This window comes from Podarcis liolepis (genome assembly GCF_965112155.1).
Source record: "Podarcis liolepis genome assembly, chromosome: 14".
NCBI classification, from domain to species: Eukaryota; Metazoa; Chordata; class Lepidosauria; order Squamata; family Lacertidae; genus Podarcis; species Podarcis liolepis.
Window position 1 is genome coordinate 4,620,196 of NC_139569.1, and position 27,946 is coordinate 4,648,141.

Sequence of the window (27,946 nt, forward strand, 5' to 3'; positions counted from 1 at the left end):
GTGCTCCCACTGTAGGCCTTTGAGACTGGAGATGTTGGGACAAGAGACTTGGAATGTCTTTCCCCGTGTTCTGTGCCTGGATGGACTGCAGCCCAAGTCCACCCTGTTTCTTTCACTCATTTGCCCTTCTTCTTTCTAGGGTAAACAGGAAGAGAATGATGTGGTGGAGAAGCTGAACCTTTTCCTGGACTTGCTCCAGTCCTATAAAGTAAGCCCTGCTTTCTCCCTGCCAGTGTGTGAGTAAATGGCTCAGAAACAGCTGTGTGTGCTTCCTTGAGGGCGTTACACGAGGCTTAATGGAAAACTATCCAAGGAATGAGTTGGGAGGCCAAACTAGACATTTGGGAGGTTCTGGTGGCAAGTTGGGCCTTTTTCAGGGCTGTGTGCTGGCCCTGGGAGGTGGAGCAGGGTAGGAAATACGGCCAAGGTTATTTCAGTTTCAGATCATCTCAGTTTAGTGTTACGTTCAAAATCAGGAATCCTGGTTTACACAAACTATGGTTAGTTGCTAAACAAGCCAACTTCAAACCATGACTTATGACGATGTCTTGTTTTAACTAACAGTTGTCTGTTTTAAACAAGGGTTCCTGGTCTGCATGCAACATTAAACGGCGGTTCTTTGAAGCTGAAAGTAATCTCTGTTTTGCTCTGGGTCAGAGGCTTGTCTGAGTATTGCAAAGCCATGGTTTAGTGTAACATGTGAACCAGCCCCTTATCCTACTCACATCCATGTATCACTAAGATTTTGTATTGCATTTGTATGATGTATTTTAACTTCCTGTGGTGTTTTAATTCACTATGGGAGCCAATTATGTCTGATAAGTGGGGTACTACGTCCCCCCTGTTAAGGGACGCGGGTGGCGCTGTGGGTTAAACCACAGAGCCTAGGGCAGGGATCTGCAACCCGCGGCTCCGGAGCCGCATGTGGCTCTTTTACACCTTTGCCGCGGCTCCGGGGCGGATACTAGCGAGGGGAGGAGGCGCATTGTGCGCCCCCACACTCCCCACTGTGGCGGGCGCTGTACTGGCTGTGACGTTGCATGGGGGCGGTGCGTGCATTAGTCACGCACCATCCCGACATCACCTTACCGCCCACCCGCCCGCTACATTGTAAGGGGCATGTACGCTGGTCACTGCATTGAAAGGGGGCATGTACGCTGGTCACTGTTTTGAAGGGGAGTGAAGAACACACACACACACACACAAAAAGGTAACTTGTAAATTTAACGTTTATTTCTATGAGGAGGAGTAATTCTGAGGGGTCAAACAAAGAAATAATTTTTAAAAAGTGACAAAAAAGTTATTTTTATAATGACGAGTTTTGCGGCTCCCAGTTTTTTTTTCTTCGGAAATGGGTCCAAGTGGCTTTTTTTGTCTTAAAGGTTGCAGACCCCTGGCCTAAGGCTTGCTGATCAGAAGGTCGGCGGTTCGAATCCCCGCAATGGGGTGAGCTCCCGTTGCTCGGTCCCTGCTCCTGCCAATCTAGCAGTTCAAAAGCACGTCAAAGTGCAAGTAGATGAATAGGTACCGCTCCGGCGGGAAGGTAAACGGCGTTTCCGTGCGCTGCTCTGGTTTGCCATAAGCGGCTTAGTCATGCTGGCCACATGACCCGGAAGCTGTACACCAGCTCCCTCGGCCAATAAAGCGAGATGAGCGCCGCAACCCCAGAGTCAGCCACGACTGGACCTAATGGTCAGGGGTCCTTTACCTTTACCTACGTCCCCCCTGTTACAGATGGGGTGGGTATAGAGGCTGAGAAAAGGTGTGTTGCTTTAAGGCCCACGTAGTGAAATTGTGGCAAATATGAGATCTGAATGAAAAGCTTCCCAGCTCAAGAGATCTGTTTCATTCTGATATTGGGAAGTGATGCAGGTAAACATTCAGACTGTGCTGGCAGAGAAGAAAATTTGCTGTGCTCATTATTTTCCCCCCAGTGTGCTCATTATTATTGCCCTTGACAACCTCCGGTGTCTCCAAATGCTACCTGCTATTTAACAAACCTTTTTTTTTTTTAAAAAAAAGATGGTAATTCTTGTTAACTTCTTTGAAATTGACTGCAGCATAAAAATAATAATAATTTCTTGGAGCAAGATGGGCCAAGATGGCCTTTTTTGCAAATCTTTTTTATTAAGCATTTTAGATATATGGCATGAAACACAGAGTATAAAATACGGAACACACACACACACACTGCTGGCAGCGAGCCGTTTCCTGCAGTGCATTTAAAATGCAAACTGGAGAGTCAAACAGTAAAAGCCAAGAGGTGGTAAAACTCAGTATCTACAGTCCAAAAGCCTTTTTGAAACAGGGAGGTCTGTATGCTCCAGTGGAAGGAGGCCACCCTGAAAGATGGCATCTCTGGGTGCATTTGCAGAAAAAGCCCTCTCCATTGTTCCAACCAAACAAGGGTTTGGGATGAATGAGGTCTTCTGAATCCTTTAATATATGGGCGGGCTTATATTAGCATTGCAGAACCTTTTATTTCTAAATCTTTTTTATCAGTTCTCCTGTTCTATCTTCCCAGCATGTTCTGTGGTTCTCCCCCCCCCCCATTTTTATTTTTTATTTTGACAAAGTAATAATCATAAATAAGTAAGAACAAAAATTTTCACCCCACCACTGAGACCATTCCATTGTAACTATCCAACCTCCCAAAATTTCAACACCTCTTGTGATGGTTTGATCCCTTTTAACAGTGTAAATTCTAAAAACACCTTCTATATCTCCTCGAAATCATTTCTCCTGTGTATTCCCCATCTTACCTTGATGGCACATGTTAATTCATCATTAATAGCTATATCTCACACCTCTTTATACCACTGTTATGTGGATCTGAGCTGTATAGAAAGCATCCTCTTTTATAGAACGATTGGACTTTTCTCTCTGCGATGTAGGACCTTTGCGAGCGGCACGAGAAGGGAGTTCTCCACAAGCACCAGAGAGCCTTGCATAAATATAGCATGATGAAGAGGCAGATGATGAGCGCCACAGTGCAGAACAAAGAGCCAGAGTCTGTGGAGCAGCTGGAATCCCGAATAGTGGAGGTAAAATCCCCTTCTTCTCCTCCCATTGTATGTACTTTCTAAGCATTCAGGGCTTTGTGCATTCTGTCCAGACAAGTGTCTAGCCCACCTGGCTGTGGCCAGTGCCTTGTGAAACTCTTGCTAGTCAAGATTTCCAATGGTTCAGAGTGGTTTTGGGTTTTAGTCACCTTTAGTATCTGTGCAAAATAGGGAAATACTGCTGGGCTGGGTAAAAACAAAGACATACTCGGAGTAGTGTAGAGTTACCTCTTCGATTTATTTGTAGATCATGTGTTCTGACCATAACAATACCCAGAGTGGTATACATGTGACACATTAAAAAAGGAAAATGGTAAAACCATCTAAAAGTCCTGCTAAAGTCTCTAAGAACATCTAGGAATCGAACATTTCCAGGTTAACAAAAACCAAACAGGTATAACCGAAAAGTAAACTGGATCTGACCATTGACAGCATGCATTTGCTCACAAGGCCAGGTTGTAGCTTGGTGGAAAGCCAGAAAAGATGGGGCTAGGCAGGCTCCTGTTGACAGAGCACCACCAAAGAGAAAAGTAAAAGACGAGACGTGGAGCTTTGTCCCTAAAAGACATAGAGTGTCTCATAGGGGATTAGGTGCTCCTACAGGCCAGATCTTGGGAGCCTGGGAAGTACAGGAAGTTGCTTCAGCGGAGCAAGGAAGGGGATAATAGGCTTTGTATGGTCTGACCTGGTCAAGAAAAAAAGCCATCTGCTTTTTTCTTGCTGCCCCCTGCACTTTCAGTTGTGTTTGTATCCTGCTGTATATGTGAGTCACTGACTGGTTGGGCAAACCCTGTCGTTGTTAAGTCAGTATGTCCAATAACAGCCTCCCCTTGTTGATAATGACTTGCTGCCTCATCTTTGTGGTTGCGTACAAACCTCTGGGGCTCTTGCTGTTGTGGGTGCTCAAGCTCCAGAAACAGGGGAGCTTAAATCGCCCCATTCTAGCATGAGAGACAACTGTTGAGTTACATATATTGCATCCATCCTGCCCTCTGTGTCTGCTTCAGGAGCATCCCACCGATCTCTCCTCTTCTTTTAACAGCAAGAGAACGCTATTCTGACTATGGAGCTGCGGAATTACTTCTCTCTCTACTGTCTGCACCAAGAGACCCAACTGATCCACATTTACCTTCCTCTAACATCTCACATCTTGGGGGCTTTTGTCAATTCACAGATCCAAGGTCACAAGGAGGTGAGCACCTTTAAAAATAATTGCTGTTACAGTCATACCTTGGATCCTGAATGCCTTTGTACTTGGACGTTTTGGCTCCCGAACACTGAAAACCCAGAAGTGAGTGTTCCGGTTTGCGAATGTTGTTTGGAACCCCAACATCCGATGTGGCTGGCGCAGCTTCCGATTGGCTGCAGGAGCTTCCTGCAGCCAATCGGAAGCCCCGCTTTGGTTTCCGAACGGACTTCCAAAACTGATTTCATTTGACTTCCAAGATACGATTGTACAGTGGTACCTCGGGTTACATACGCTTCAGGTTACAGACTCCGCTAACCCAGAAATAGTACCTCGGGTTAAGAACTTTGCTTCAGGATGAGAACAGAAATCAGGCTCCAGCAGTGTGGCAGCAGCAGGAGGCCCCATTAGCTAAAGTGGTGCTTCAGGTTAAGAACAGTTTCAGGTTAATTACAGACCTCCAGAATGAATTAAGTATTTAACCCGAGGTACCACTATATTACTTATTCAGTTGTTTCTCACAGGAGCCCAGAATGGAAAACAAAACAGCACAAATTTTAAAAAATATTTGCAGCCTATCTGTATATCTTTCTGTGTCTATATAAATAGATACTTGATGGGCGATCGTTCCTTTCAGCTTCTGCCAGTTTGGTTTTTTTAAGTGTCCCCCGTGAGAATTCCCAGTTCTTTTTGGGTTTGGTGAAGGCAGAATTCCCTCTAAGCCAGTGTGTATTTATTTATTAATGAATGAATGGGACCGGCAACCCAGTGTTGCGGAGTAGAGAGTTCCTTGTTCTGGGTTTGTGCCAGTCAGCCAGGATAATCCACTCCCACCCCCTCCACAACATTTTCCATATCTCTCTCCATATTGCTGTTTCCAAAAGAGCAATTTACCAATGGCAACAAGTGAGCTGCTTTGAAGCAGTACAAGGCTTGAAAAAGTTAAGGGTTCAGTCTTCTGTGTAATGCTTCTGTAAAAGTTTGGCTTACTCTTGAGGCTTGCTTCCCCCGCCCCGCAACGCTGCCTTGGGTGTAGCCCCTCAAGGACCTCGCTGACTTGCCTGAATGCCAAATTGTGCCCTTCTCTCCTCTTCTCCGTAGTATGCCCCATGGAGGACCTTAAGGTCCATAAATAGCAACACCCTAGAGGTCCCGGGCCCTAAGGAAGTTAGATTAGCCTCAACCAGAGCCAGGGCCTTCTCAACACTGGCTCCGGCCTGGTGGAACGCTCTGCCTCATGAGACCAGGGCCCTGCAGGATCTGATTTCTTTCTGCAGGGCCTGTAAGACAGAGTTGTTCCGCCTGGCCTTTGGCTTGGAGTCAATCTGATTCTCTCCCCCTTTTTTCCTTTCTCCTCCTGTGATGAGGCTGCATTTTAATGTTGTATTTTAATCTTGTTTTTAAATTGTATTCATTCAACTTGTTTTTATTATTGGTTGTTAGCCGCCCTGAGCCTGGCCTTGGCTGGGGAGGGCGGGGTATAAATAAATTATTATTATTATTATTATTATTATTATTATTATTATTATTATTATCATCATCATCATCATCATCATCATCATCATCCTCCTCCCTTTAGATGAGCAAAGTCTGGAATGAACTGAAGCCGAAGCTGAGCTGCCTTTTCTCCGGATCAAGCAACTTGCCAGCTCTACCCTTGTCCTCCCAGGAAGTCAACTTCTTTCCTAGTTAATGCTTTTGGACTGTGGGGCGTGGCAGGGAGCGAAAGGGAGGAGCTTGTTCTCCTGCGCATACGGATGTCGAGAAGTCTCCTCCCATTGGCTATATTAGTCCCTGTTGTTTCGTTTTGCTGCTTTGAGCTGCTCCATGATATATGGGCTGCCGGGAAATGTGACAGTGCGTAGAGCAAGAATGAGCAAGTTCAAACGGTTGTTATCTCCGCTTCATCAGTTTTGCTTGTGCGCACAGCCCCTTCGTGTGACTGATCAAACACAGCAGTGACTCTTTCACTCACTTGTTTTCCATTCATCCGAACCAGGAAGCTGTGGTTAGCAGCTTTAGAATAAGCCACAATAGTAAACCATGGTGTGATGTTGGCTTAATGTACTGGCCTGCTCTGAAGCTGTTGACCATACCGTAATTTGCCAGTTTGGGTGAAATGGGCAAATCACATTAATGGAAGACTTCCTGACTTGCTCAAGTGGAAGGAGGCACAACAAGGCTGTTTGTTCAGCCAAAAGGCTTATTCAGATCTTGGTATTAATCTGAGAGTTGAGCATCAGTCTCTCACCTTTAATATTGTTTTTGAAGGATTCTGGGGTGACGATGAATTTCTTTGCTCCAAAAGCTTCGGTTTTATTCTCTGCTAGGAGCCTTCTGTTGCCGATATACTCTTCAATTTGAATACTTTTTGGAGTTTATTGATTGGCCCTAGGAAAGCAACTCTTTTGCAGAGTAACTATCCTCAAAGGATTCTTGTGAGTTTTTATTTTATTTTATTAAGGGAGGGATCAGCACTCAGTGGTCACAGCTCCCAGATCCAGTGCTTGCCATCTCTCATCAGAAGGCTCATGCAGCAGGTGAAGGTTGGGGAGGCTCCTTCTCTGCCTGAGGCTCTGGAGGGCCACTGTCTGCCAGACAAGACTGGGCTAGATGGGCAATAGTCTGATCCGGTATAAGGCAGCTTCCTATGTGCCTTGCTTTATATGTTCCCGAGAATGCAGGTGGCAAATGTGAGGGTGAGCAGAATGCCATGGCCAAATCTGTCCCCAAGTGGGTTGCTACCCAAACACCTGCCCAAAGACACAAAAGCTGTGTACACGCTCCTATTTACTCTGCATCAAGTGTGCTCCTACAGTGTGTTTGGGAAGTGGTGAGCATGCAACGTTATCCACAAGCCATATCTACGGCCATCTGCCATGGATGCTGTAGTTGAGATTCCTGAATTGCAGGGGGTTGGACTAAAGGGCCTTTGGGGTTCCAATTCTATGACCCGTTCATTCCTTATAGAGTACTGCAGTTTGGTGCATTTCCCTCCAAACCGGCTTCAATTTGAATTGAGAAAAGGACAATCGAGTTGTTTTTTCAGGTGGTATCATATCAACAGTCACAATGTGCAGAAAGGGAGCTGTGTCTGTGGCATTAGGGCATACCAGCAGTTCACGTTGCCTGTGGCAGTTCATACCTTTGCCACCTCCCACTTCTTAAAAGTGGTTCTCCAGCAAAACCAACTGCTGGCCAGGGACCAAAGGGACAGTTGAAATTTCTTTTGCATATGCTTCTGTTCCAGTGTGGTGTGCTTGCAGTGATGTACACATGCAAGGAAGTTGTATCCTTTTCTGGGTAAACGTCCTCTCCAAAATATATCAAATGCAAATGGTGAAAACCAGGACAGGAAGATGTAATGTGAAATATCTCCATTAAAGGCTGTCTTTAGAAAGCCATGCAGAATATAAGAATAATTTGTATATCAAATACACAGTTATTTCCAAATGGGACTAATGAAGTCAAAAAAGAATTTAGCATTCCACAAAGGAATGAGGCACAGATTTCAAAGCTGCTAAACTGAGATAGTATCAAATACTACTCAACCCAAGTATAATGCCTTAAGGATGAATTAAAGAGAAAATCAACAATGAATTGAACAAGCAAATATATTAACTTCACACACTTTAGTGTTTGCTATTTTACTGGCTGGGAAATTTATTAGTCCGATTTAGAGATATAGAGAAATACATTTTAATATATTCTGAACTGCTTTCTGATATGGCCTGTTAATTCAGATATCTCGCGGTTTCTATTTAGCTAGTATGCATTTCATATATTTTATCTGTTTCGTTGTGTTTTGTCTCCCACATTTTCGGTGCTTTAAAAAAAATTATCTACATATGCGTACTGCAGTATGGAAGTATGCAGCCATCAACCGTTTTTCAGAAGCATGACATGGGGATCACATTGGAAGCAGCCCCATTATTTCCAGCTTCAAAAGGTGTGTGAAGCGTTTGCTTCATTCTTCCCTTCAGAATCGCAAGATATGTGTGGTTGAGGAGGAGAATGTAATGGCTGCCCCTCACTGTCAGATACCTTGGCAGGAGGCTGTATCCTTATCAATAGACCCCAGTACAGAATGCAATGAAAGCCCCTCTATTCGAATTTCTGACCCAGCTCTCCTTCCACTTGATGTAATGGCGGCTTGTTTCAATTACTGGGAAAGACGGATCTTAACTTTGACATTCAAAGGGGCCGCCTCCTCTCCAGGGTCAGGCTCTGGAAAACAACCACCACCCCCCCACAAGTTTGCAGCAGGAATGGTGTCTGTGATGTCACCAGGATAACTTCCCCTTAATCCACACAGTGCATAGCAGGTGAGGGAAGGCGAAGGATAAATGTGTAGCCAGGTTAACAGTGGTACCTCAGGTTACATACGCTTCAGGTTACAGACTCTGCTAACCCAGACATAGTACCTCGAGTTAAGAACTTTGCTTCAGGATGAGAACAGAAATCGTGCTCCGGCAGCGCATCAGCAGCAGGAGGCTCCATTAGCTAAAGTGGTGCTTCAGGTTAAGAACAATTTCAGGTTAAGAACGGACCTCCGGAACGAATTAAGTTCTTAACCCGAGGTACCACTGTATTGTGCTGGGTTTTTTTTTTAATTATGAGACTAAAAAGCAGGCAGCCCCACTGTAGCCTTGGGAGTGGGATTAAACTAGTGGGTGAAACATAGTTGGATTGACTGGTCTGTAATCTTGCAAATTGCAGAACCAGATTCATACTGCAGATGGACATTTTGTGTTAGATCTGCCTTCGTTGAGGGATCTGTGTGTTTCATAGATAAAATATATAAGAGGGAGGTCCAGGCTCCCTCTCCACAGGCTTCTTTGCCTTCTTGGGACCATATTTTAAAACAAATCTACATGTGCCTTAACAGTTCACTTCCCCCAATGTAAATATAGGTCTGTTAGTTTTTGAAGCACCTGTTTTGCCCCTTATGACTGGAGGGATTCGCAGCCTTTTCTCCAGACTTCCCTCCTTTCCTTGCCTTGTCCCCCCCCCCCCAGGGGCAACCTCCTGGTTTCTCCTCCTTTAAATAGCTTATCAGAAGCTGCAGGCCTCTCCCCGATGCAGGGAATAGCTCTGACCAACACAAGGACCTCATCAGTGTCCAACTCTGGTGTCGGGATATTTCACCTGCTTAGGACCAAACCGATGGCTCAGGTAGGCCTTCGGGCTTTCCCCATGCCTATTAGTTAAGGGCTACTTGTACTGGCTGGGGCTGGCAGGAGCTGTTCTCCAAAACACCCAAAGGGCACCAGGTTGGTCATGCCTGGTTTAAGCACACTGCCTAGGGGGACTCGGGCTGCAAACCAGCCTGAAGGCCTGCAAAGTGCACATTTTTTTGCAGAAAAACTGACCTGCCTTTTCTTTTATATGTTAAAATAGTATATTTTTGAAAGAGTTTATAATGCAAATTAAAAGTATTAATCTTATTTCTTCATGTTTGAGCAGCCAGCAAGGTTTCGTTTTGCTTGTTGATAACAAAAGAGGGCAGGCATAAGCTGCCTATGGTGCCTTCCACTAGGGGGCTTCGCCTTCTTCAGGAGGACCAAACTGGCTTCATTGCGCATGCGCCACATGAAATGGATGTTTTTGCAGCATCCGCAAAGCCAGCTTCTTGTATTCCATTTTATGCACAAGTCCCTTTTGGACTTGGTGGGACTTGCTTCCCAGTGAGCACAGGAGTGCATGGCTCTGAACGTACATGTTTACTCTGAAGCAAACCCCACCAAAATCAGTGTGGTTTACTCATTCATGTGCACATAACTTTATGGCATTAATGGGTGACTGAGACAAACGCCTTTAATGTGGTTTTAGTTTTACTCCAGCTTTGCCTAGTCAAAGGACAGCTGCCTAAAACTGCTAGTCCAAGAGGTTGCTCTTGTTGGACAGAAAATCTAGTCTCTACTAGGAGAGCAGTTTTTTATGTGTTCACTCTTTTGGGGAAGCCACGTCCATGTAAGAAATGGGAATAGCTCTGCAGTGTGTAAATGTCTTAAGCCTTAAAGGGAAGTTATATTTCAACAGCAAAACTCTGAATGCCAGGTGGAACAACTGGCAAACTCTCAACTCTTTAACCTCTCCTCTCCCCTTTAGAAACCGCCAGTTGATAAGGGGTGCTTTCCCCCTCAGTATTTTTGAAATTTGCAAACTTCATGTCTCCTTCTCACTTTGCATAGTGTTTTTTGTTTTGTTTTTTAAAAAGAAATAAAGCACTTTATCAAACTGCAGGAATTGGAGAACGTCTTACTACAGCTGATAAACTAAAAAAAAAATGTTTACAGATTTTATGACTATCCAAAAAAAAAAAAAAAAAGAATCTATCAAATGTTACAAAAATGTGTGTTTGTGAATGATGTATAAAACTTGTATTAAAAAAAATTAAAATTTATTTCAGTTGAAAAATTTATTACTCGTCTTTGAGATGGTGTCAGGGTGCTTGGCTACTCAAGCCTCTTGATGTGTGACAGGATATTTCTTGGCTGCGTGTGGAGCAATGAACACTCAAACTGAGGAGATTGAATGACAGACATTTAAAACAGAAGAAATAAAAGGGCACTTTAAAACTGACGTATTCTCACTGTCTTTTAGTTATGATAAGAGGGATCTGCTTTGGGCTGTTTGCCCTCTTAGATTTTCTTTCCTAAAGGCTACTTATTCTTCTACAAATGCTGGGAGACGCCCAAGTCTGCAGATAGCTTCCTCTTTGCATGTGGATGGCACCATTTTGGTTCTGTGCAGATTACCGTATAGAACTTGGATTGCTATTAGAATATATACATCCCTGCATGTTCAGAGGCAAGATGCTAGTGAATACTAGTTGCTAAGAGCGGGAAAAGGCTGGGAGTCTTTTATGCACTGCTAGGAGGTGTTTTGGAATTCTCCAGTTGACCACATTGAGAAAAACAGTATGTTGGGACTTTTATTTTTAACACAAACTACACCTGGAAGCGATGCATCATGCCCTGAAGCGACTCACTAGTCTCTTTCCTGCTTGCCATTACAGTCAATAAAACTTCTGCATAGAAGTGGTCGCCTTTGGGATGTGCAGCTCCTGTCCATAACCACTACCGGGAAGGAGAAAAAAGCTAAGCCACTAACGTGCAACCAGTTTAACATCTACTCAATAACAGAGGAGCTGGACCCTAAACACGATACAGAAAGATAACACTATTTAAAGAAGGCACTAACCCGGCTTTTGCTGCAAAGTGAAATAGGAACAATCGGCAGTTAGGCAGTTGTGCATGCCTAAGAAGTGTTGCCCTTTGTCTCCTGCAAGAGAGCAGCTGCCCTGCTTTGTCGCTAGCCTCGCACTAGCGAAGGAGAGTTGTTTCCTTTGCTGTGGAGCTGATGGAAAGGGTCATTTGTGTCAAGTTCTTAACTGCTTAGTTCTCGGCCAATATGGCCAATGGTTCACATCTCAGCCGTGAAGTGCTTAACGTCCTTGGTCTGCTCTTATATCTTCTCCACTTCTTTCAGGGTGTATTCTAAGATAGTGTCCTGCCCCTGGAACTTAAAGTAGCCAAGGAACTTCTTCTTCTGGAGCAGAAGAGGAAACCAGTAGATATCATCTGGCCACATGTTCTTGAAAGGCACCTGGTCCAGGTCAAACCATTGTGGACGCATTTCTGCAGGGAAGTGGGAACATGCACACAAGGGAAGAAGGATTAAGGAGCGAAACAGATCTTCTTTAAATTTTTTTTGGTCTCTGCACTCACCCCATGTCTGCTAAGTTTGTGGATTGATGAAAAAACTTTCACCAGAAACAAAGATGAAGCAAAGGAAAGGAAAACTGTATGCACATACCAGGGGACATGCTACATCTCTCTCAAACCACTATCTACAAAACAGCGGATCCTGGTGTTCAAGTTAGTTGGCCTCTAGAAAGGACCTCCTCTTCCCTCCTGTGGTTTCCACCAGCTGGCATTCAGAAGCACCTTCTGCCTCTGACAGCAGAGACAGAACACAGCTATGATGGTTTGCAGCCACTCCTCCCACACTACACGGTCTGCAATAACTGGACAACTTTTCTGAGCAGTTAAAGGTGTGCTCATTTAATGCAGCCTTACTCCTCACAAGTTCTAGCCAAATAACTACATGAGCTGGCTGGGTGATGAAAAGATGAAACCATCCCGTGTCCCCAGTAACCCTGGAGGTGGGTGGGTGGAATTCTTTAGCTGAAAGATCCAGCACTTCATGCTTGTAAGATTGGGGAAAGTAGAAAGGAATTAAAAGGGCAGGTATGACTCTTCCACTCCCAACCACATTCCTACCATCGCTTTCCGTGGGGTCTCCTTGAAAACTGTCGGTGCGGAAAATATGGACTTCCATCAGCTCAGTGTTGCCCACAAACTCAAAAGTTATCTGTCCCATCTTCTGCAAAGTGTCCACCATCAGTCCACTCTCTTCCTTTAGCTCCCTGAATATAACGAGCAAGGTTAATTTTGCAGTAAGTGTGAATGAGCTAATTGATGCTTCTGTTTCCAGAAAAAAAGACTTCCCCAACAATAATGACACAAATCTCATTGAAAAACTGTGGGGCATTTGGCCTGGATTCTTGCACTTGACTTCACCTGATTATACCAATGCCAATATACCGTATTGGCCCTAATATAAGCTGCACCTGCAAATAAGCTGCACCCTGAGTTTTAAAGGCTTATTTGTGGGTACGGCCAGCTTCCTGGCACTCCCACCCTGAATGGGGCATGGGGTGTCGCCCAGTTCCAAGTGCGCTGTGCGCCTGCCTCCCGGCACTACCTCCTCAAGCCAGTGCTGGTTGTCCCCATCCAGGGTGGTACCGCCGGGGGATGGGCGGCAGCCAGCGCTTGGTGCCTCGCTGCCCAAGCTGGTGCTGGCACCCAGTTTCGAGCATGCTGTACACCCACCTCCCACCACTACTGCCCTGAACGGGGGGCAGCCAGTGCAGGCTTGGGGAGGCAGTGCCAGGAGGTGGCCGTGCAGCTTTGCCGGCCGCCTCCCCCCCGACAGCTCGGGGGAGGCTTGGGAGCAGCGCGCCATTGCCCCACACTCCCAGGCTGCTTCCAGGGGTGGGGGCAGAAAGCTGTGCCGCTTTGGTGGCATACGGTGGTGAATATAAGCTGCACTTTAACTTTTCCCTGTCGGAATTTGGGGGGAAAGTGTGGCTTATATTCGGGCTAATACGGTACAACAAAGCCAGCTACTGTAAGCATACTTAAGAGCTGGTTCAGATGCTATTTGGCATTATATGGGAAAGCCTGGTGTGAGCTTTAGAATCATGTGCTCTTGCCTTCTGCCCATGCCAGTGGGTATCTATCACTGTGTTGCCCATACTTTGGAAGCAGGCATTAATTGCAGTTTAAACTGTTCACTTTGTACCTGATGCTGGCAGATGGTTGTTTCTCAGCTCCCCAATTATTCTTCCAACTGAGAGAGAATTGCTAATACTCTGAAAGCCTGTGAGTGTTTAGCTGATGCTGTTAATTAGACCTGTCTTTAGCTATGAGTAATGTGTCCTGTTGGATATTTCTGGCCGTCACTCCCCATCAGGGATAATGGGAACCCTGGGCAGGGGTTTCAGCATCACTCTGGCACCTCTCCGATAGCTTCCATTTTTCAGAATTGCGCCTTTGATTTAATGTTTTGGCTAGTTTTAGAAAACCTTCCTGGAACGTGATGGCAGCCTCTAAAAGAAGGCATTTCCCTCGCAACAGAGCGAAAGCTTTGCCATGTACACTGCAGCAATTAGGCAGAAGAAGAAGAAGAAGAAGAAGAAGAAGAAGAAGAAGAAGAGAAGGAGGAGTTTAGACTTGATATCCTGCCCTTCACTCCCCTTAAGGAGTCTCAAAGCGGCTCACAATCTCCTTTCCCTTCCTCCCCCACAACAAACACTCTGTGAGGTGAGTGAGGCTGAGAGACTTCAGAGAAGTGTGACTAGTCCCCAGGTATGGAGGCTGATCTTATTGACAAGTAGAATATTTTTGTTAGAAGCTCAGCAATTCCATATTTGAATTCTTTGAAAATTTTTGGGTTGATGCCAGCTGGACCCAGCAATTTGTCAGTTTTTATTTTGTCTATAAGGCCTAGAAATTCATCTCTCATCATCACCATTATCTGCCTCAGTTCCTCAGGCTATCCCTGAAGGAAGGAATTTTAATACATAAGGATATAAATGTTTGTTTTATACATTAAAATGTATATTTTTAAATGTTATTGTTTATATGACTGAATGTCTGTATTTTCTGTAAATAATATTTTAAACATGCCTATAATGAATAAACAATCTATTACAGGCACTAGGAAGACCTGTGTTGGCCTGGTGTCATTTCAATCTTACCTTTTTGCTGCCTGCTCAACTGTCTCGCCAGGCTGCACCTTCCCTCCAAATCCATTCCAGAGCCCAGCCCCAAATCCACGTTTTTTCATGCCCAGCAAGACTCGCTGTGGTTGTACCACCAGGACCAGAGTGAATAGTTTTGTTGTCAGCATGCTTTAAGCTCTACAAAGGCAAGGAGACCAGCAGCAGATAATGTGTGCTCAGAATCAATGAAGCTTAGCAGTCTACAACAGCTAGCAGATTTAACAACAGATGTGGAAGGCGCAGTGGGACTTATGGGATCCACCGCTCTTCAGAAGCCCACATAAAGCCAATGTGGTATGCTTGTCAAAGTGCTGGACTGGGGGATTAGGGTTCAAATCCCCACCCAGCTCTGACCTTTGGTCAGTTTCTCAGCCTAACCTACCCCACAGGGTGGTTGTGGAAAATAAATGCAGGCTTATTGGCCCATTAGAAAAACCACAAAATCTTTCTTGGAGCCAATTTATTCACCACACCAATCCATATATCACAAAATCATCATTAGTATTTGTTAAACTTTATTAGTCGCTTGCCAGCCAAAAAGTCTCCAAAACATGTACATTGAAATATAACATAACTACATTATACCATAGAAAGGGAGAGGAATCATGTTATTATTAGCATATAAAGCCCATAACAAGTTGGGACCAGTTAACCCATGAGATCACTTTACCCTACAAGTGCCCACTTGACTGCTTTGATGGATGGAATTGGCACCACTAAAGGTGCCATATACGTAATACCCATTCTGCATTTTGCAAGAACTCAATTGCTTAGTACGGCAGCACCTGCACTTCTGAACGGCCTATTAGATCAAGCAGAAGCCTTCACCCTACTATTTTCAGCACCTGTTAAAAACATTCTTGTTTCAACAAGCTGATCCAGACGTTTTAGAAAGTTGAGGTAATTTTAATTGGTTTAAGTATTTAACCTTTGTATGTTTTAAAGCAGGGTTGTGAATTTTTCTTGATTTGATTGTTTTACCATTTGTGAAGCACTTTGAGGCTTTTTCTTTTTCTTAAAGCAAGCGGTGTATTATATTTTATGAAATATATAAACAGATAAATAAATAGCACATTAATATTCCGTGCATAGGAGCCAACAACCTAGGGGTCAAGGCCCCTTTGCCCCTCCCAATAAAATATTTGAGGGGGCTGAGGCCCCCCCAAAGTTGATGGGCATTGCCATTCAAATGGTGTGCATGTGCCATGTCACGTGCTCAATTATGTGGGGGTGGGGCTTACCTCCCGCCAATATTTTATTCAAGTTGGCACCCCTGATGCCATGCAACATATTGGAGAAACAAGGCCCACCCCCAGTCTCCCCCATCAGTAATAAAAAACATTAGCGGTGCACAAACAATAAAGGAAACAATAAGTAAAATAATGCTCCCCCCAACCACCAAATAATATGAAGCTACTTCGAGGACGTATTGGCTGCCCTAAAGAAGCCGTTGCCCTAAGAGGGGATTGTGGAATATCGCAGCCTTTAAATAACAACAACAATAATAATTTATTATTTATATCCCGCCCATCTGGCTGGGTTTCCCCAGCCACTCTGGGCGGCTTCCAACAAAATATTAAAATACAATGGTCTGCTAAACATTAAAAGCTTTAAAATATAGTCTTTCCTACCAGACCAAAGATCCCTGTGGCAGCTTCTCCAGCAAGGCGGGAAAATGCCACCCAGCGAGGAGGCGGTGCTTGCTAAGGAGGAAGAGGAAGAGCCCGCTCAGAAGAAGAAAAAGAAATGATCTCTCTCTCTCTCTTTTTCTCTCTCTCTCTCTCTCTCTCTCTCTTTCAGCCCAGGTGCCAATGTGCGGCGGAACCCAGCGCACGAGGCGCCGTTCCCCGGAGGGACGCTTGAGGGAACGTCCCAGGTCGGTGCAACACCCAAATGCGTCCCCCTCTCTAAGAAGCGGCCCTCGCGGAGGGAGAAGTCATGAGCCGGTAAGGAGTTGGAAGCGGGGCCAGACTCCCGGGAGCAGCGAGCGGCTCTCTTCCGGTTAGTCGGCCGCTTGTGTGGAGTTGCTGCTTGGGTTTGCACGTGGTGGAGTGAAAAACATTCGCCCTGTGAATCGTAGGATCATAGGATTGTGGGAGTTGGAAGGGACCCCCAGGGTCATCTAGTCCAACCCCCTGCGATGCAGGAATCTTTTGTTCGAACCCACGACCCTGAGATTAGGAGTCTCATGCTCTAGCAACTGAGCTTCGCTCTTAGGCAGGTGTCCCCAAACTCTGCCCTCCAGGTGTATTGGAACTACAACTCCCATCAACCCTAGCTAACAGGACTAGTGGTCAGGGATGACGGGAATTGTAGCCCCCAAACATCTGGAGGGCCGAATTTGGGCGTGCCTGCTCTTGGGGATAGTGCTTGTTTGTGTTGCAAGAGGGACCGTTTGGGGGGAAAGGCATCAAATCGGCTCCCTCCCCCACCATGTTCCTCTCTAAGGTGCTGTCTGCAGTTTCCATAAGTATGTAAACCAAACTTTGCCAGCTCGGTGACCTCCAAATGTTTTGAACTACAACTCCCATCAGCCCCAGCGATCCACCTTTAGTAGGTGGCCCCTGGAAGATTGAGGGAATGTGGTCCCTCAAACTGGTGGTGTTAAAAGGAATCATGTGAGTTAAAAGGTGGGGATTCTACCTCCCATATGAAATTATAGCTGCCTTATTATCAAACTGACATGCTTCTGCACCTTTAAGACCAGTTTAACTTCCAGAAAGGCAGCAACCAAAGCTTTCTCCATCCCTGTACCTACTTGCTAGGAGTAGTTTCAACTGTTTGTTGTGTAGGATTGGGACTGCAGTATTCCAGCTATGTCTGAGAAATCCTGGACGTAGGGCAGCCCTATTGTTGTGCAGCTTCTAAAGTTATGGGACCGCCTGCGCATAAAGGATTATATACTCCGTCTCGCCACACTATCAGAATGTTGACCTGAAAAAGTTAGCCTGATAAAACAGTAGTAATGAGGAAGTTTATACACAGGGGGTGTTGGGACTTCGCATAAATTGACCAGTGATAATTCTACCAGTGTGAGGCAGAGCAGAAAGAGCCAGACTTTAATCTAGGAAGCCTGGCTTCTGGTCCTTCCTCTGCTATGGGTTCATTGTGTCACCACAATGTTGAGCAGACCTGGACAAGTCTGTGTCAGTTGCATTTCTCTTCCGTAAATTGGGAAGAAATAGTGGCATGTTTCACAGGGTGTGTGTGTTGGGAATGTGTACATTAAAAGTACAACACTTTGCAAATTAAGATTGCAATCTTACATCCTGATCATATGCAGAGTTAGGGGGCAATCTAGTCACCCTGATCGACTGTGGGGTGGCATAGCCATTGTCACTTCCATAGTTCTGTTACTTGCACCAGCCAGGATAGAAGGGTGGTGGGAAGTGGGTTAAAATTCAGTGGGTCCTGTGCCAGCCCAGCTCCACTCCCTCCCTGCCACCAAAGTTTCCCGTTTTCTAGTCTTCCTCTAGTAGTTTCTGCCCACCTTTTCGGATGGGCTCACTGGCAGGGGCACTGCCTTCCCTCCTGTGTCACTCAACGCACGTCACAGGGGCATACTGACGTGTCGTGCGGATTCTCCATGGCATGTGCATGCCACCACGGGGGGGGGGGGAGACCCCTTCATTGAAAATTTGGGGAGTCCTGGGCCCCGCCAGCCCTGCATAGATGGCACCTATGCCACTAAGATGCTCCTTACTGGCAGAGGCCAGCGGATCCAGGCAGGGATGAGGAGAAGGACACCTCATCCTCATGCAAACCCCTTCCAGCATGGCAGATTGGGGGTTTGGATTACAGAAGTGCATTTATTTTAGAAACAGAAAGGATGGGAAGGGTGTTTATAATCCAGACAATCAGGTGCCAAATTCTAGATTCGGGTCCATAGTCATCAGATGGGTTGTGCCCATTGAGCAGTAGAATAATTTGCCCTTCCCTCCCTGATAGATACTGGAAAATGCCAAATCTTTTGCTTCAGCACCAGAGGATCCACACTGCTGTACAATTTCTGAAAAGCAAAACGGGAGCAGAGCATCGTTGGCTGGAGCGGCATTTCAGTGACCCTTATGTGAAGAAGGCCAAGAAGGAGCACTATCGTTGCCGGAGTGTCTACAAACTGCTTGAAGTAGATGACAAATACCGCATCCTTTGCCCTGGGCTGCGTGTGATAGACTGTGGCACGGCCCCTGGTGCTTGGGCTCAGGTTGCAGTTCAGAGAGTCAATGCTACGGGTTCTGGTGAGTGCATTTAGAACAGGAGCAGAGCACATGCGGCTCTACAGAGGTTGCTGAACTACAATGCCCATGACTTCTGATCATTGTGATGCTGTCTGGGGTTGATGGGTATTGGAGTCGAGCAGCACCTGAAAGACTGGACGTTTCCCATTCCTGAATTAAAATTATAGGTGGTCAGAGCCACTGCTGACCTGCCTTGTAATCTGCGACTCATTTCCACATTTAGTTGTAATTGCTGTGGGGCAGATGCGTCACAACAGTGTGGACACCTGGCTTTATCACTTTCAAATAAAGCCACAAGTATTTAACCCTCTGGTTTTGCAATTTTTTATAATGTCCAAGCAGTGTCTTTTGAATCCTTGGAGACTGGAAAATGTTTCCTCAAGAAATGAGGCTGCAGGACTTATTTTGTCTCCTTCAGGACCTATGGCCCTCCTTTATATGGCTGATCTGGTTAATGCATGGATATCCCCTAAAGTCCCATGTTGGAAAAGAGGCAGGCTATAAATTAAATGAATATATATTCAGTACTTATTTCCTCCACCACCCTTGTTTCTAGTTGTCCTTTCCCATAGTTTATTTTAGCCTGTAATCTCTGTAGGAGTAGGGACCTGTTTTTCTGTTTGTCTGATTTTGTGCTTGTGAAAGCTCCCCATAAGATGCCATGATGGTCCTATAGCTGCTTGTCTATTTATAGCCATCTATCTTTAGCTAAATAAATAAACAATGTGACACATGATACTTGGCTGGGAATGCTCCCCCTTCTCCCCCTTGTCTTTTATAAATGCTGTTTCCATCCTTGCCAGAGAATTCATTTACTATCATGGGTTCTCCCCCTGGAAAACGAAGGCGAGGGTTGTCTCGGTGGAACTTGGTTTAATTCATTAATGTCAGTAAAAGTGCTCTGAAAGCGGAAAATGTTGTTGCTGGCTGACTCTTGAGTGGCTTGACGACAATACGAGACAGTGATAGATGAGGATGATTTCTGAAATATTGATCTTTACAGAAAGAGTTGCTTCTCAAATAGCTTGTTATGGGGAGGCTTGCTAAAAATATTGTTTATGGGCTGGAATGGATTCTTGTGCCAGGCGTGGGTGAGGCTGACAGAACTTAGTCAGCATCTGTGTAGGAAGGTTGTGGATAGTGAATGCGATGAAACTTCCTAAGGCAAGTTGAGAAGGAGGTATTTGTTCCCTGGTCTCTCCCAAGTCCTAGTCTGATTCTTCAGCCATTACACCCCACTGGATAGATTTCACATTTAAAGACTGCCTTCTTCGTTTGACACTTCTGTTTTCTAGATCCAGATGCCCCAATCGGCTTTGTTCTTGGAGTTGACCTCCTTCATGTTTTTCCTCTGGAAGGAGCAGTCCTCTTACCTCGCGCTGACATCACAGATCCAATGACCCAAAAGAAAATCAAGGAAGTGCTCCCTAAAGGGATGGTGGATGTTATCCTGAGTGACATGGCACCCAATGCTACTGGTATCCGGCAACTAGATCATCATAAGTTGATCCATCTCTGCTTGTCTCTTTTGGATCTGGCTCAGCACATTTTGGAACCTGGAGGAACCATGCTCTGCAAGTACTGGGATGGAGGGGAGAGCCATCTCCTGCAAAAGAGACTGATGCAAGACTTCCAGGAGGTGAAGACCTTAAAACTCCAAGCCAGTAGAAAGGAATCTGCCGAGAGATATTACCTGGCGCAATCATACAAACGAGCAGCCCACAGGGCATCAAAAACATGAGCCACTGTGTGCGTGCTTTGTGTGGTACATTTGATGAAAGCTGCTGGTTGGTTTTAGTTGGCAGAGAGCTGTAAGTCCAGAGTTTTTGTGAAACAATGAGTATCTTTGGAGGGATGTGGACCTCATTTGCAAGCTATTGCAACAGATCTTCTTCCCTTTGAAATAACCAGGAAATATGATTGAAGGGTGGTATAAAAATGTTTATAACAACTAAATAAAATCTAGAGGTCATTAAGAGCCCAGTTCAGCTTTAACAACACACAAAACAGCACCAAGTGTTGGATAGATATTAGCCAGCTAGGAACCCCAGGGTTTCAGGCAAGAGTTCTTTCCAGGAGACACCTGAGACCTTCTGCATTCAAAGCAACTGTTCTGCCTCTGGATTGTGCCCCTTCCCCACTTACTCATTTAAAACTAGAACATGGAGACATATCAGTTGACAGATGTTTCCTCTGAAATAACTTTTTCCCCCTTAAGTGCCATTTGTACAAAGTGTAACACTTAACAATGCAATGATGCTGCATTGTACAGTTATGCAACTTTTAACAATACATTTTTTTGGGGGGGGGAAACATCCATGCTGAGATAGAACTTGTGTCATGTCCAGACCATCAGGTGCTTGTTCTCATCCTGCTTCCCTTTCCTTCAGATGGGGATGTTCAGAGGACACACTGAGGAACTTATTTGGGGAGGAGCACTAGAGGTTTAGCAAACCCATGTTGAAATGTGGTGGTTCACAGATCTTTTAAGAGGAAGAGGAATTGTAATCCTGACTGTGAGGCTGCCCTGCAAACAGGCTGGGGCAGAGAGGGCCCTAGTTTGCAGCCTCTGCCCCAAGAGTGGGAAACTTTTTCAGGCCTGTGACCAACGCTCCCTCTTTCCACACAATTGTCTTTCATCTTCTGGTTTGGAGGAGAGGGGAGAAAGGGCAGAAGGCTGGCTATCAAGGTTGGAGTGGGCCCAATGGTTGCTAGTTGCTACAGATGATGGGAAAGTAGCAATGCTCTGCTGGCATTGCATGGGATTGCAACCACTAATTGGTTGTTTGGATATGGGGAGTGAGAAGAAAGTGATCTGCCAAAACCCCGTGTGTTTCTGTCCCGACATGAGCGCAGGAAAACATCAATTTCGCTCCTCTGGTACTAAGTCATGGAGGGACTTCTTGCTGTCATGAAGTTCCAGTTTAAAGGACCAGGTAAAAGGTGAGAGGATAGACCAGCAACATCTCTCCCTCTGTTGAACGATCAGAATGTCTTGCCTGTGATAACCTATATTAAAATTTATGGATTTCTTCAGTGTGCAGTTCTCTGTATTTCTCTATGGCCTCCAAAGCCATCTTACAGTACTTCATGCCCCTCTACCCACCCATCTCACTTCCTTGCTTCTTACCATTCCTTCTATTTTCAATTGATTTAATTAACAACAGAAGAAGAGCCTGCTGGATCAGGCCAGTGGCCCATTTAGTCCGGCATCCTGTTCTCGCAGTGGCCAACCAGATGCATCTATTGGGCTATCTGCAAGCAGGACCCACGTTCAAGAGCTCTCTCCCCTTCTGGGGTTTCCAGCAACTGCCTCTGGCAGTGGAGGCAGAGCATAGCCATCATGGCTTGGAGCTACTGACAGCCTTCTCCATGAATCTGTCTAATCCTCTTAAAGCCATCCAGGTTGGTAGGCATTGCTTGCTCACTGTGGGAGTGAGTCCCATAGTTTATTCTTTGGCATTGTGAACAAGTCCTTTTATTTGCCCTGATTCTTCCAGCATTTGGCTTCATTGAATATCTGCAAATTATAGTGTTACAAAGGGGGGGGGGACACCTTTTCTTCTGTCCACTTTCTACATGCCACACATACCGTAATTTTAAAAAGAAAGTGAGATTGACACACAAATTACATGATAATGGCAACTGTGACTTTAAAGAAGAATGGGAACCTTTTACAAAGTACTTAAAGAAACAACAAAATGAACTGGATTCCTTGGCAGGTTTTGAATAAACACAAATTTCTTCTTGATAATATATAGATAGAAAAATTAAGGATCATTACAATTTTATAATATGCAAAGAATAGCATGTGCTGAAAAACCAGAGAAAGGAGCTGAGGGAAGTCTGGGGTGGGTGGGGTTTTTTTTTTTCTTTTTGGGGGGGAGGGAAGAAATGGGGGGGGAATGAGGATGATATGTTTTTGATGAATTGTTATGTTGAAATTCCTAATAAAAAATATTCCAAAGAAAAGAAAGAAAGCCCTTCCTAATGCAGCACATAATCTATGAACCCTCCTCCCACAGGAAGCAGTGATTGCCACCAACTTGGACACTTTCAAGACTAGTGGGCAAATTCATGAAGAAAATTGATAATCATAATAATTTATTGAAATTATATACCACCCTTCATTTGAAAACCACAGGGCATTTCACAACACAAAAAAACAGGATGAGAACACATGATACATAATAAGAGCAAGAACAAAAACAAACCAGGGACTCCCCTCTCATACACACATTTAAAAGGCCATAGAGTGTTTAATCAGCCCAAGGCCTGGTTGAAGAGGAACACTTTTGCCTGGTGCATAAATGTACGTAATGAAGGTGGCAGATAAATCTCCCTGGGAAGAGCATTCCACAAACAGGGAGCCACCGCAGAAATGGTCTGTTCTTGTGTTCCTCCCCTCTGGACCTCTGATAAGCCATTAGATGCCATGGTGGCTGTGTTCAAATGCTGTGTTGTGTGTTTGCAGATAGCTCAGAGCATGAGACTCTTCATCTCAGGGTATGTGGGGCAAAAAGTTCCCTGCATTGTGGGGGGTTGGACTAGATGACCCTCAGGGTCCCTTCCAACTCTACAATTCAAGGATTCCACCTCCATAGTGGGGAGGCAGTAAATGCTTCTGGGTACCAGTTGCTGGAGACCACAGGAAGGGAGCGGTGCTTTTGTCCTGCTCCCTAGAAGAGACATCTGGTTGGCCACCATGAAGACAGGATGCTGAACCAGAGGAGTCCTCTTGGTGGACCTGATCCAGCAGAATGCGCTATATTCTCACATTCTCATTACAGCATGATGGTGTTTACTCAAGGGGAGGTGAAGCACCTCAGGGCTGCGGCCCAGGGCCGGATTTAGGTTTGATGAGGCCCTAAGCTACTGAAGGTTATGGGGCCCTTTATATATATAAATGGACTTGGCCCAGTATACCTGAAGGAGCATCTCCACCCCCATCGTTCAGCCCAGACACTGAGGTCCAGCGCAGAGGGCCTTCTGGCGGTTCCCTCATTGCGAGAAGCAAAGATACAAGGAACCAGGCAGAGGGCCTTCTCGGTAGTGGCACCCACCCTGCGGAACGCCCTCCCATTAGATGTCAAAGAGATAAACAACTACCTAACATTTAGAAGACATCTGAAGGCAGCCCTGTTCAGGGAAGTTTTTAATGTGTGACATTTTAATGTATTTTTCAGGGTTCAGGCCTCATCATGGGACTGAAACTGCCTTGGTCGCACTGGTTGATGATCTCCGGCGAGCTAGGGACAAAGGTGAGAGTTGCTTCCTAGTTCTGCTGGATCTCTCAGCGACGTTTGATACCATCGACCATAACATCCTTCTGGACCGTCTAGAGGGGTTGGGAGCTGGGGGCACTGTTATACAGTGGTTTCGCTCCTTTCTCCTGGGCCGTGTTCAGAAAGTGGTGGTGGGGGATGAGTGTTCAGACCCTTGGGCCCTCACTTGTGGGGTGCCTCAGGGTTCCGTCCTCTCCCCCATGCTTTTTAACATCTATATGAAGCCGCTGGGAGAGATCATCAGGGGGTTTGGACTGGGTGTCCATCAATATGCAGATGATACCCAGCTCTACCTTTCTTTCAAATCAGAACCAGTGAAGGCGGTGAAGGTCCTGTGTGAGTGCCTGGAGGCGGTTGGAGGATGGATGGCGGCTAATGGATTGAAGTTGAATCCTGACAAGACAGAAGTACTGTTTTTGGGGGACAGGGGGCGGGCTGGTGTGGAGGACTCCCTGGTCCTGAATGGGGTAACTGTGCCCCTGAAGGACCAGGTGCGTAGCCTGGGAGTCATTTTGGACTCACAGCTGTCCATGGAGGCACAGGTCAATTCTGTATCCAGGGCAGCTGTTTACCAACTCCACCTGGTACGCAGGCTGAGACCCTACCTGCCCGCTGACTGTCTGGCCAGAGTGGTGCATGCTCTAGTTATCTCCCACTTGGACTACTGCAATGCGCTCTACGTGGGGCTACCTTTGAAGGTGACTCGGAAACTACAGCTAATCCAGAATGCGGCAGCTAGACTGGTGACTGGGGGCGGCCGCCGAGACCACATAACACCGGTCTTGAAAGACCTACATTGGCTCCCAGTACGTTTCCGAGCACAATTCAAAGTGTTGGTGTTGACCTTTAAAGCCCTAAACGGCTTCGGTCCAGTATACCTGAAGGAGCGTCTCCACCCCCATCGTTCTGCCCGGACACTGAGGTCCAGCGCCGAGGGCCTTCTGGCGGTTCCCTCATTGCGAGAAGCGAAGCTACAGGGAACCAGGCAGAGGGCCTTTTCGGTGGTGGCGCCCGCCCTGTGGAATGCCCTCCCATCGGATGTCAAGGTGATGGACAACTACCTGACATTCAGAAAACATCTTAAGGCGGCCCTATTCAGGGAAGCTTTTAATGTATGATATTTTAGTGTTTTTTGGTTTCTGTGGAAGCCGCCCAGAGTGGCTGGGGAAACCCAGCCAGATGGGCGGGGTACAAATAATAAATTACTATTATTATTATTATTATTATTCATCTTTGTTGGAAGCCTCCCAGAGTGGCTGGGGAAACCCAGTCAGATGGGCAGGATACAAATAATAAATTAATAACAACAACAACAACAACAACAACAACAACAATAATACGTCCAGCTGTCCTTAGTCAACAACAAATTGTCGCTGTTTTTTGTGTTCAAAAGATGCTATATGGTAGTTTATGGACCTAATAGGTATCTAAAGCCATTTGCACATAACAAAATAATGTATTTTATCAAAGTAATTGTTGAACTGAAATACAATTAAGAAGAAGTATATTAATAGTGAAATACAATTAAGAAGAAGTATATTTTTGGAGGGGCCCAAGAGAGTGTGACCCTAAGCTATAGCTTGTTTAGGTTCTCCGTAAATCCGGCACTGCGGCCGCTGCGCGCTTACATCAAACCAGGCGGGCGAGCGGGCAGCGGGGATGCGCGCACATTCCCGACACGACGGCGGAGAGAGAAGCATGGGGGTTAATACTCGCTGCATTACGGTAGGAGGCGGGGCGAAAGCGAAGGACCGGAGGAGAGAGAGAGAGCGCGCGAGCAAGCAAGCGAGCGCTGGGCGCGCGTGGTAATCTCGCGGTAGCTTCGCGGGGAAGTCTCGCAATATCTCGGCGCCCGGGCTGAGGAGGGAGATCCAAGCAGTGAAGAGAGTCGAGAGCGTCGGCCGGTTGGCGTCGGCGAGCGCGAGGGGGACATGGCCGGCTGGGGAGAAGGGTGAGTAGGCGAGGCCGGGAGCCGAGGGCCCCGGGCCTGGTCAGCTGGCCCCGGAGCGCCTCTCTGGCCGCGGGCGCGGAGGGTCCCCCTGAGGTAAAACTCGCCGCTGGCGACGGAGCGCTGCCGGTTCCCTCTCCGGCCGCCGTTGTGTGAGGGAAGAGACGCGCCTTCTTCCTACGAGGAGAGGTTCATCCCGGGGTGGGGGGAAGGGGGGTTCGTGCCTGTCTGTAACTCTCGCACGACGCTTCCGAGGGCAACCTGGAATTAGAGAGAGAGAGTGCTCCGGGGCATGTTCAGAGTGCGCTTCTCCTCATCGAGAGCGGGAGTTTTCTCGAGCCTCGACTTATCACGGGAATGAGTTGCTGTCCAGAAACTTCAGCGGCGCCCACCGACTTGGTTTCTGAGGTAAAACCGAGAGTGCCTCTGGGCATGTTCGGAGTGCGCTTCGCCTCATCGAGGGTGCTCGTGAGGTGGACGCCCCTCCGCTTTCCCACCCGCTCCCTCAGGGAGAACTTTGCGTCTCGAAAGTTGTCATATTTCAGGTCAAATGTTTATAGATGTAGCGTTTCAGAGCCCGTAGGGGTTGGAGTGCTGGAATAGGCCTGGGTTCGAATCCTCCCCCACTCAGCCTTGAAGCTCACTTGGTGTGACCTTGGAGGGCCAGTCGCTGCTTCTCAGCCCAACCTACCTCACAGGGTTGTTGTAGGGATTAAATGATGAGGGTGGTGGTAGCCATGTACACCAGTTTGAGCTCCTTGGAGAAAAAGGTGGCATATAAATGCAAGTAATATATCATAAATAAATGCTTGAGGTGTATTGGGACAAAAATCAACATATGCTTTAAAAAGTTCATTAACTACAAATAAAATAAGCAATGCTGAATTAGGTATCTCTCCAGGGCATGTGCCACTTTCCAGAAAACTTCCAAGATCACGACTCATGAGCATGTCTAGAGTGCTGCTTCCTTCCCTCCTCAGCTGTTCAAAGGACCTCTTTTGTCCTCATGCAATCCAGTAGGTTGATAAGGAGCAACTACTCTTGGGTTGTATTCTTTACAAGGCTTGCAGCAGAGTTTATTTTTACAGAAAATCTTTTTTATTTACAGAAAATTACACTGGTCAAATAAAACAGCTTAATTCCTTCCCTAGCCATCAGGCTCTGAGACTCAATTGCTGACTCATTTACAACTCTGTTCATTTACATACTGACTGACCTTTATTGACCACATGCCCTCATTCAAGCCACCTGTTGCTGGGGAGATTTTCCTCTCCTCAGAGTGAGGGAGGGATATAGGACTCCCCCCCCCCAATCCTTAACATAATCTTTGGGGATTTGGTTACAGGGTGGAAACAAAGATAAGACAGGGATAAAGCTCATTGGCAACAGATATGTATGGCATGTGTGGTGTCCAGCTGTAACAAATAATAACAAAAAATATAGGAAGGTGCTTTATACCAGGCCAGGGATAAATTGTCATTTTTGAGTGGCATGGCTCCCTGGTACTGATGATTCTTTCTCATCAACCCATTACCTGAGCTGTGGGCTGTTTAGCACATTAAAAATTAATATATTCTTAATTTTATTAGTACAGTGGTACTTCGGGTTACAGATGCTTCAGGTTACGCGTTTTCGGGTTGTGTACCGCGCCGAACCTGGAAGTACCGGAACAGGTTACTTCTGGGTTTCGGCGCTCGCGGATGCGCAGAAACACTGAATCACGACCCACGCATGTGTAGACGCGGTGCTGCGGGTTGCAAACGCTGCGGGTTGCGAGCGTACCTCCCGCACGGATCACGTTTGCAACCCGAGGTTCCAATGTATGCTACTTTGCTATATATACACACCCAGATCATGTTTAAAAACAACTTAC

At 46.1% G+C, this 27,946-nt stretch overlaps 4 protein-coding genes across 8 annotated transcripts in view; 3 read left to right on the plus strand and 1 right to left on the minus strand.

Moving 5' to 3' along the window:
* SNX8 (sorting nexin 8) overlaps nt 1-10,833 on the plus strand; it is a 37,509-nt gene extending 26,676 nt beyond the window's left edge. The window contains exons 8-12 of one of the 3 annotated variants that reach the window (XR_014518984.1): nt 140-208; nt 2,895-3,044; nt 4,105-4,254; nt 5,828-8,616; nt 8,829-10,833. Coding sequence is in view for 1 of the 3 variants with exons in the window: in XM_083474777.1 (XP_083330903.1) it covers nt 140-208; nt 2,895-3,044; nt 4,105-4,254; nt 5,828-5,941 (483 nt within the window). In the remaining 2 variants the exon portion in view is untranslated. Of the gene's footprint in view, nt 1-139; nt 209-2,894; nt 3,045-4,104; nt 4,255-5,827 lie in introns of all 3 variants that reach the window. The other 2 variants (XR_014518985.1, XM_083474777.1) reach the window with 2 other exon arrangements.
* A 334-nt stretch (nt 10,834-11,167) lies between these two features.
* On the minus strand, nt 11,168-16,410 carry NUDT1 (nudix hydrolase 1). The gene is made up of 4 exons (XM_083474854.1): nt 16,234-16,410; nt 14,579-14,740; nt 12,537-12,682; nt 11,168-11,891 (listed from the first exon to the last, which is right to left on the minus strand). Exons 2-4 carry the CDS (start codon nt 14,728-14,730, stop codon nt 11,719-11,721), a joined length of 471 nt encoding a protein of 156 aa, XP_083330980.1. The 5' UTR covers nt 14,731-14,740; nt 16,234-16,410; the 3' UTR covers nt 11,168-11,718.
* Nucleotides 16,411-16,413: 3 nt separating this feature from the next.
* MRM2 (mitochondrial rRNA methyltransferase 2) lies at nt 16,414-21,876 on the plus strand (the record flags this gene model as incomplete). 2 transcript variants are annotated; one of them, XM_083474813.1, is made up of 3 exons in its annotated part: nt 16,414-16,548; nt 18,582-18,840; nt 20,136-21,876. In XM_083474813.1, the coding sequence occupies 3 exons, from the start codon at nt 16,414-16,416 to the stop codon at nt 20,579-20,581; spliced, it is 840 nt and encodes a 279-aa protein (XP_083330939.1). In that variant the 3' UTR covers nt 20,582-21,876. The 2 variants fall into 2 exon arrangements, with proteins under 2 accessions (XP_083330939.1, XP_083330940.1); XM_083474814.1 differs by having other exon boundaries at nt 16,429-16,548; nt 18,551-18,840.
* A 3,984-nt stretch (nt 21,877-25,860) lies between these two features.
* MAD1L1 (mitotic arrest deficient 1 like 1) overlaps nt 25,861-27,946 on the plus strand; it is a 464,357-nt gene continuing 462,271 nt past the window's right edge. The window contains exon 1 of one of the 2 annotated variants that reach the window (XM_083474732.1): nt 25,861-26,076. In XM_083474732.1, the coding sequence (XP_083330858.1) occupies nt 26,057-26,076 (20 nt within the window). In that variant the 5' untranslated portion in view covers nt 25,861-26,056. Of the gene's footprint in view, nt 26,077-26,461; nt 26,482-27,946 lie in introns of those variants that run through there. The other variant, XM_083474733.1, reaches the window with a different exon arrangement.

Coding starts and splice junctions, on each gene's coding strand:
- NUDT1 (XM_083474854.1), bottom strand. CDS start 14,730: ATGCTGACAACAAAACTATTCACTCTGGTCCTGGTGGTACAACCACAG. Junction 12,683..14,578: donor GTTGAGCAGGCAGCAAAAAG/GTAAGATTGAAA, acceptor CGTTATATTCAG/GGAGCTAAAGGAAGAGAGTG. Junction 11,892..12,536: donor AGACCCCACGGAAAGCGATG/GTAGGAATGTGG, acceptor ACTTCCCTGCAG/AAATGCGTCCACAATGGTTT.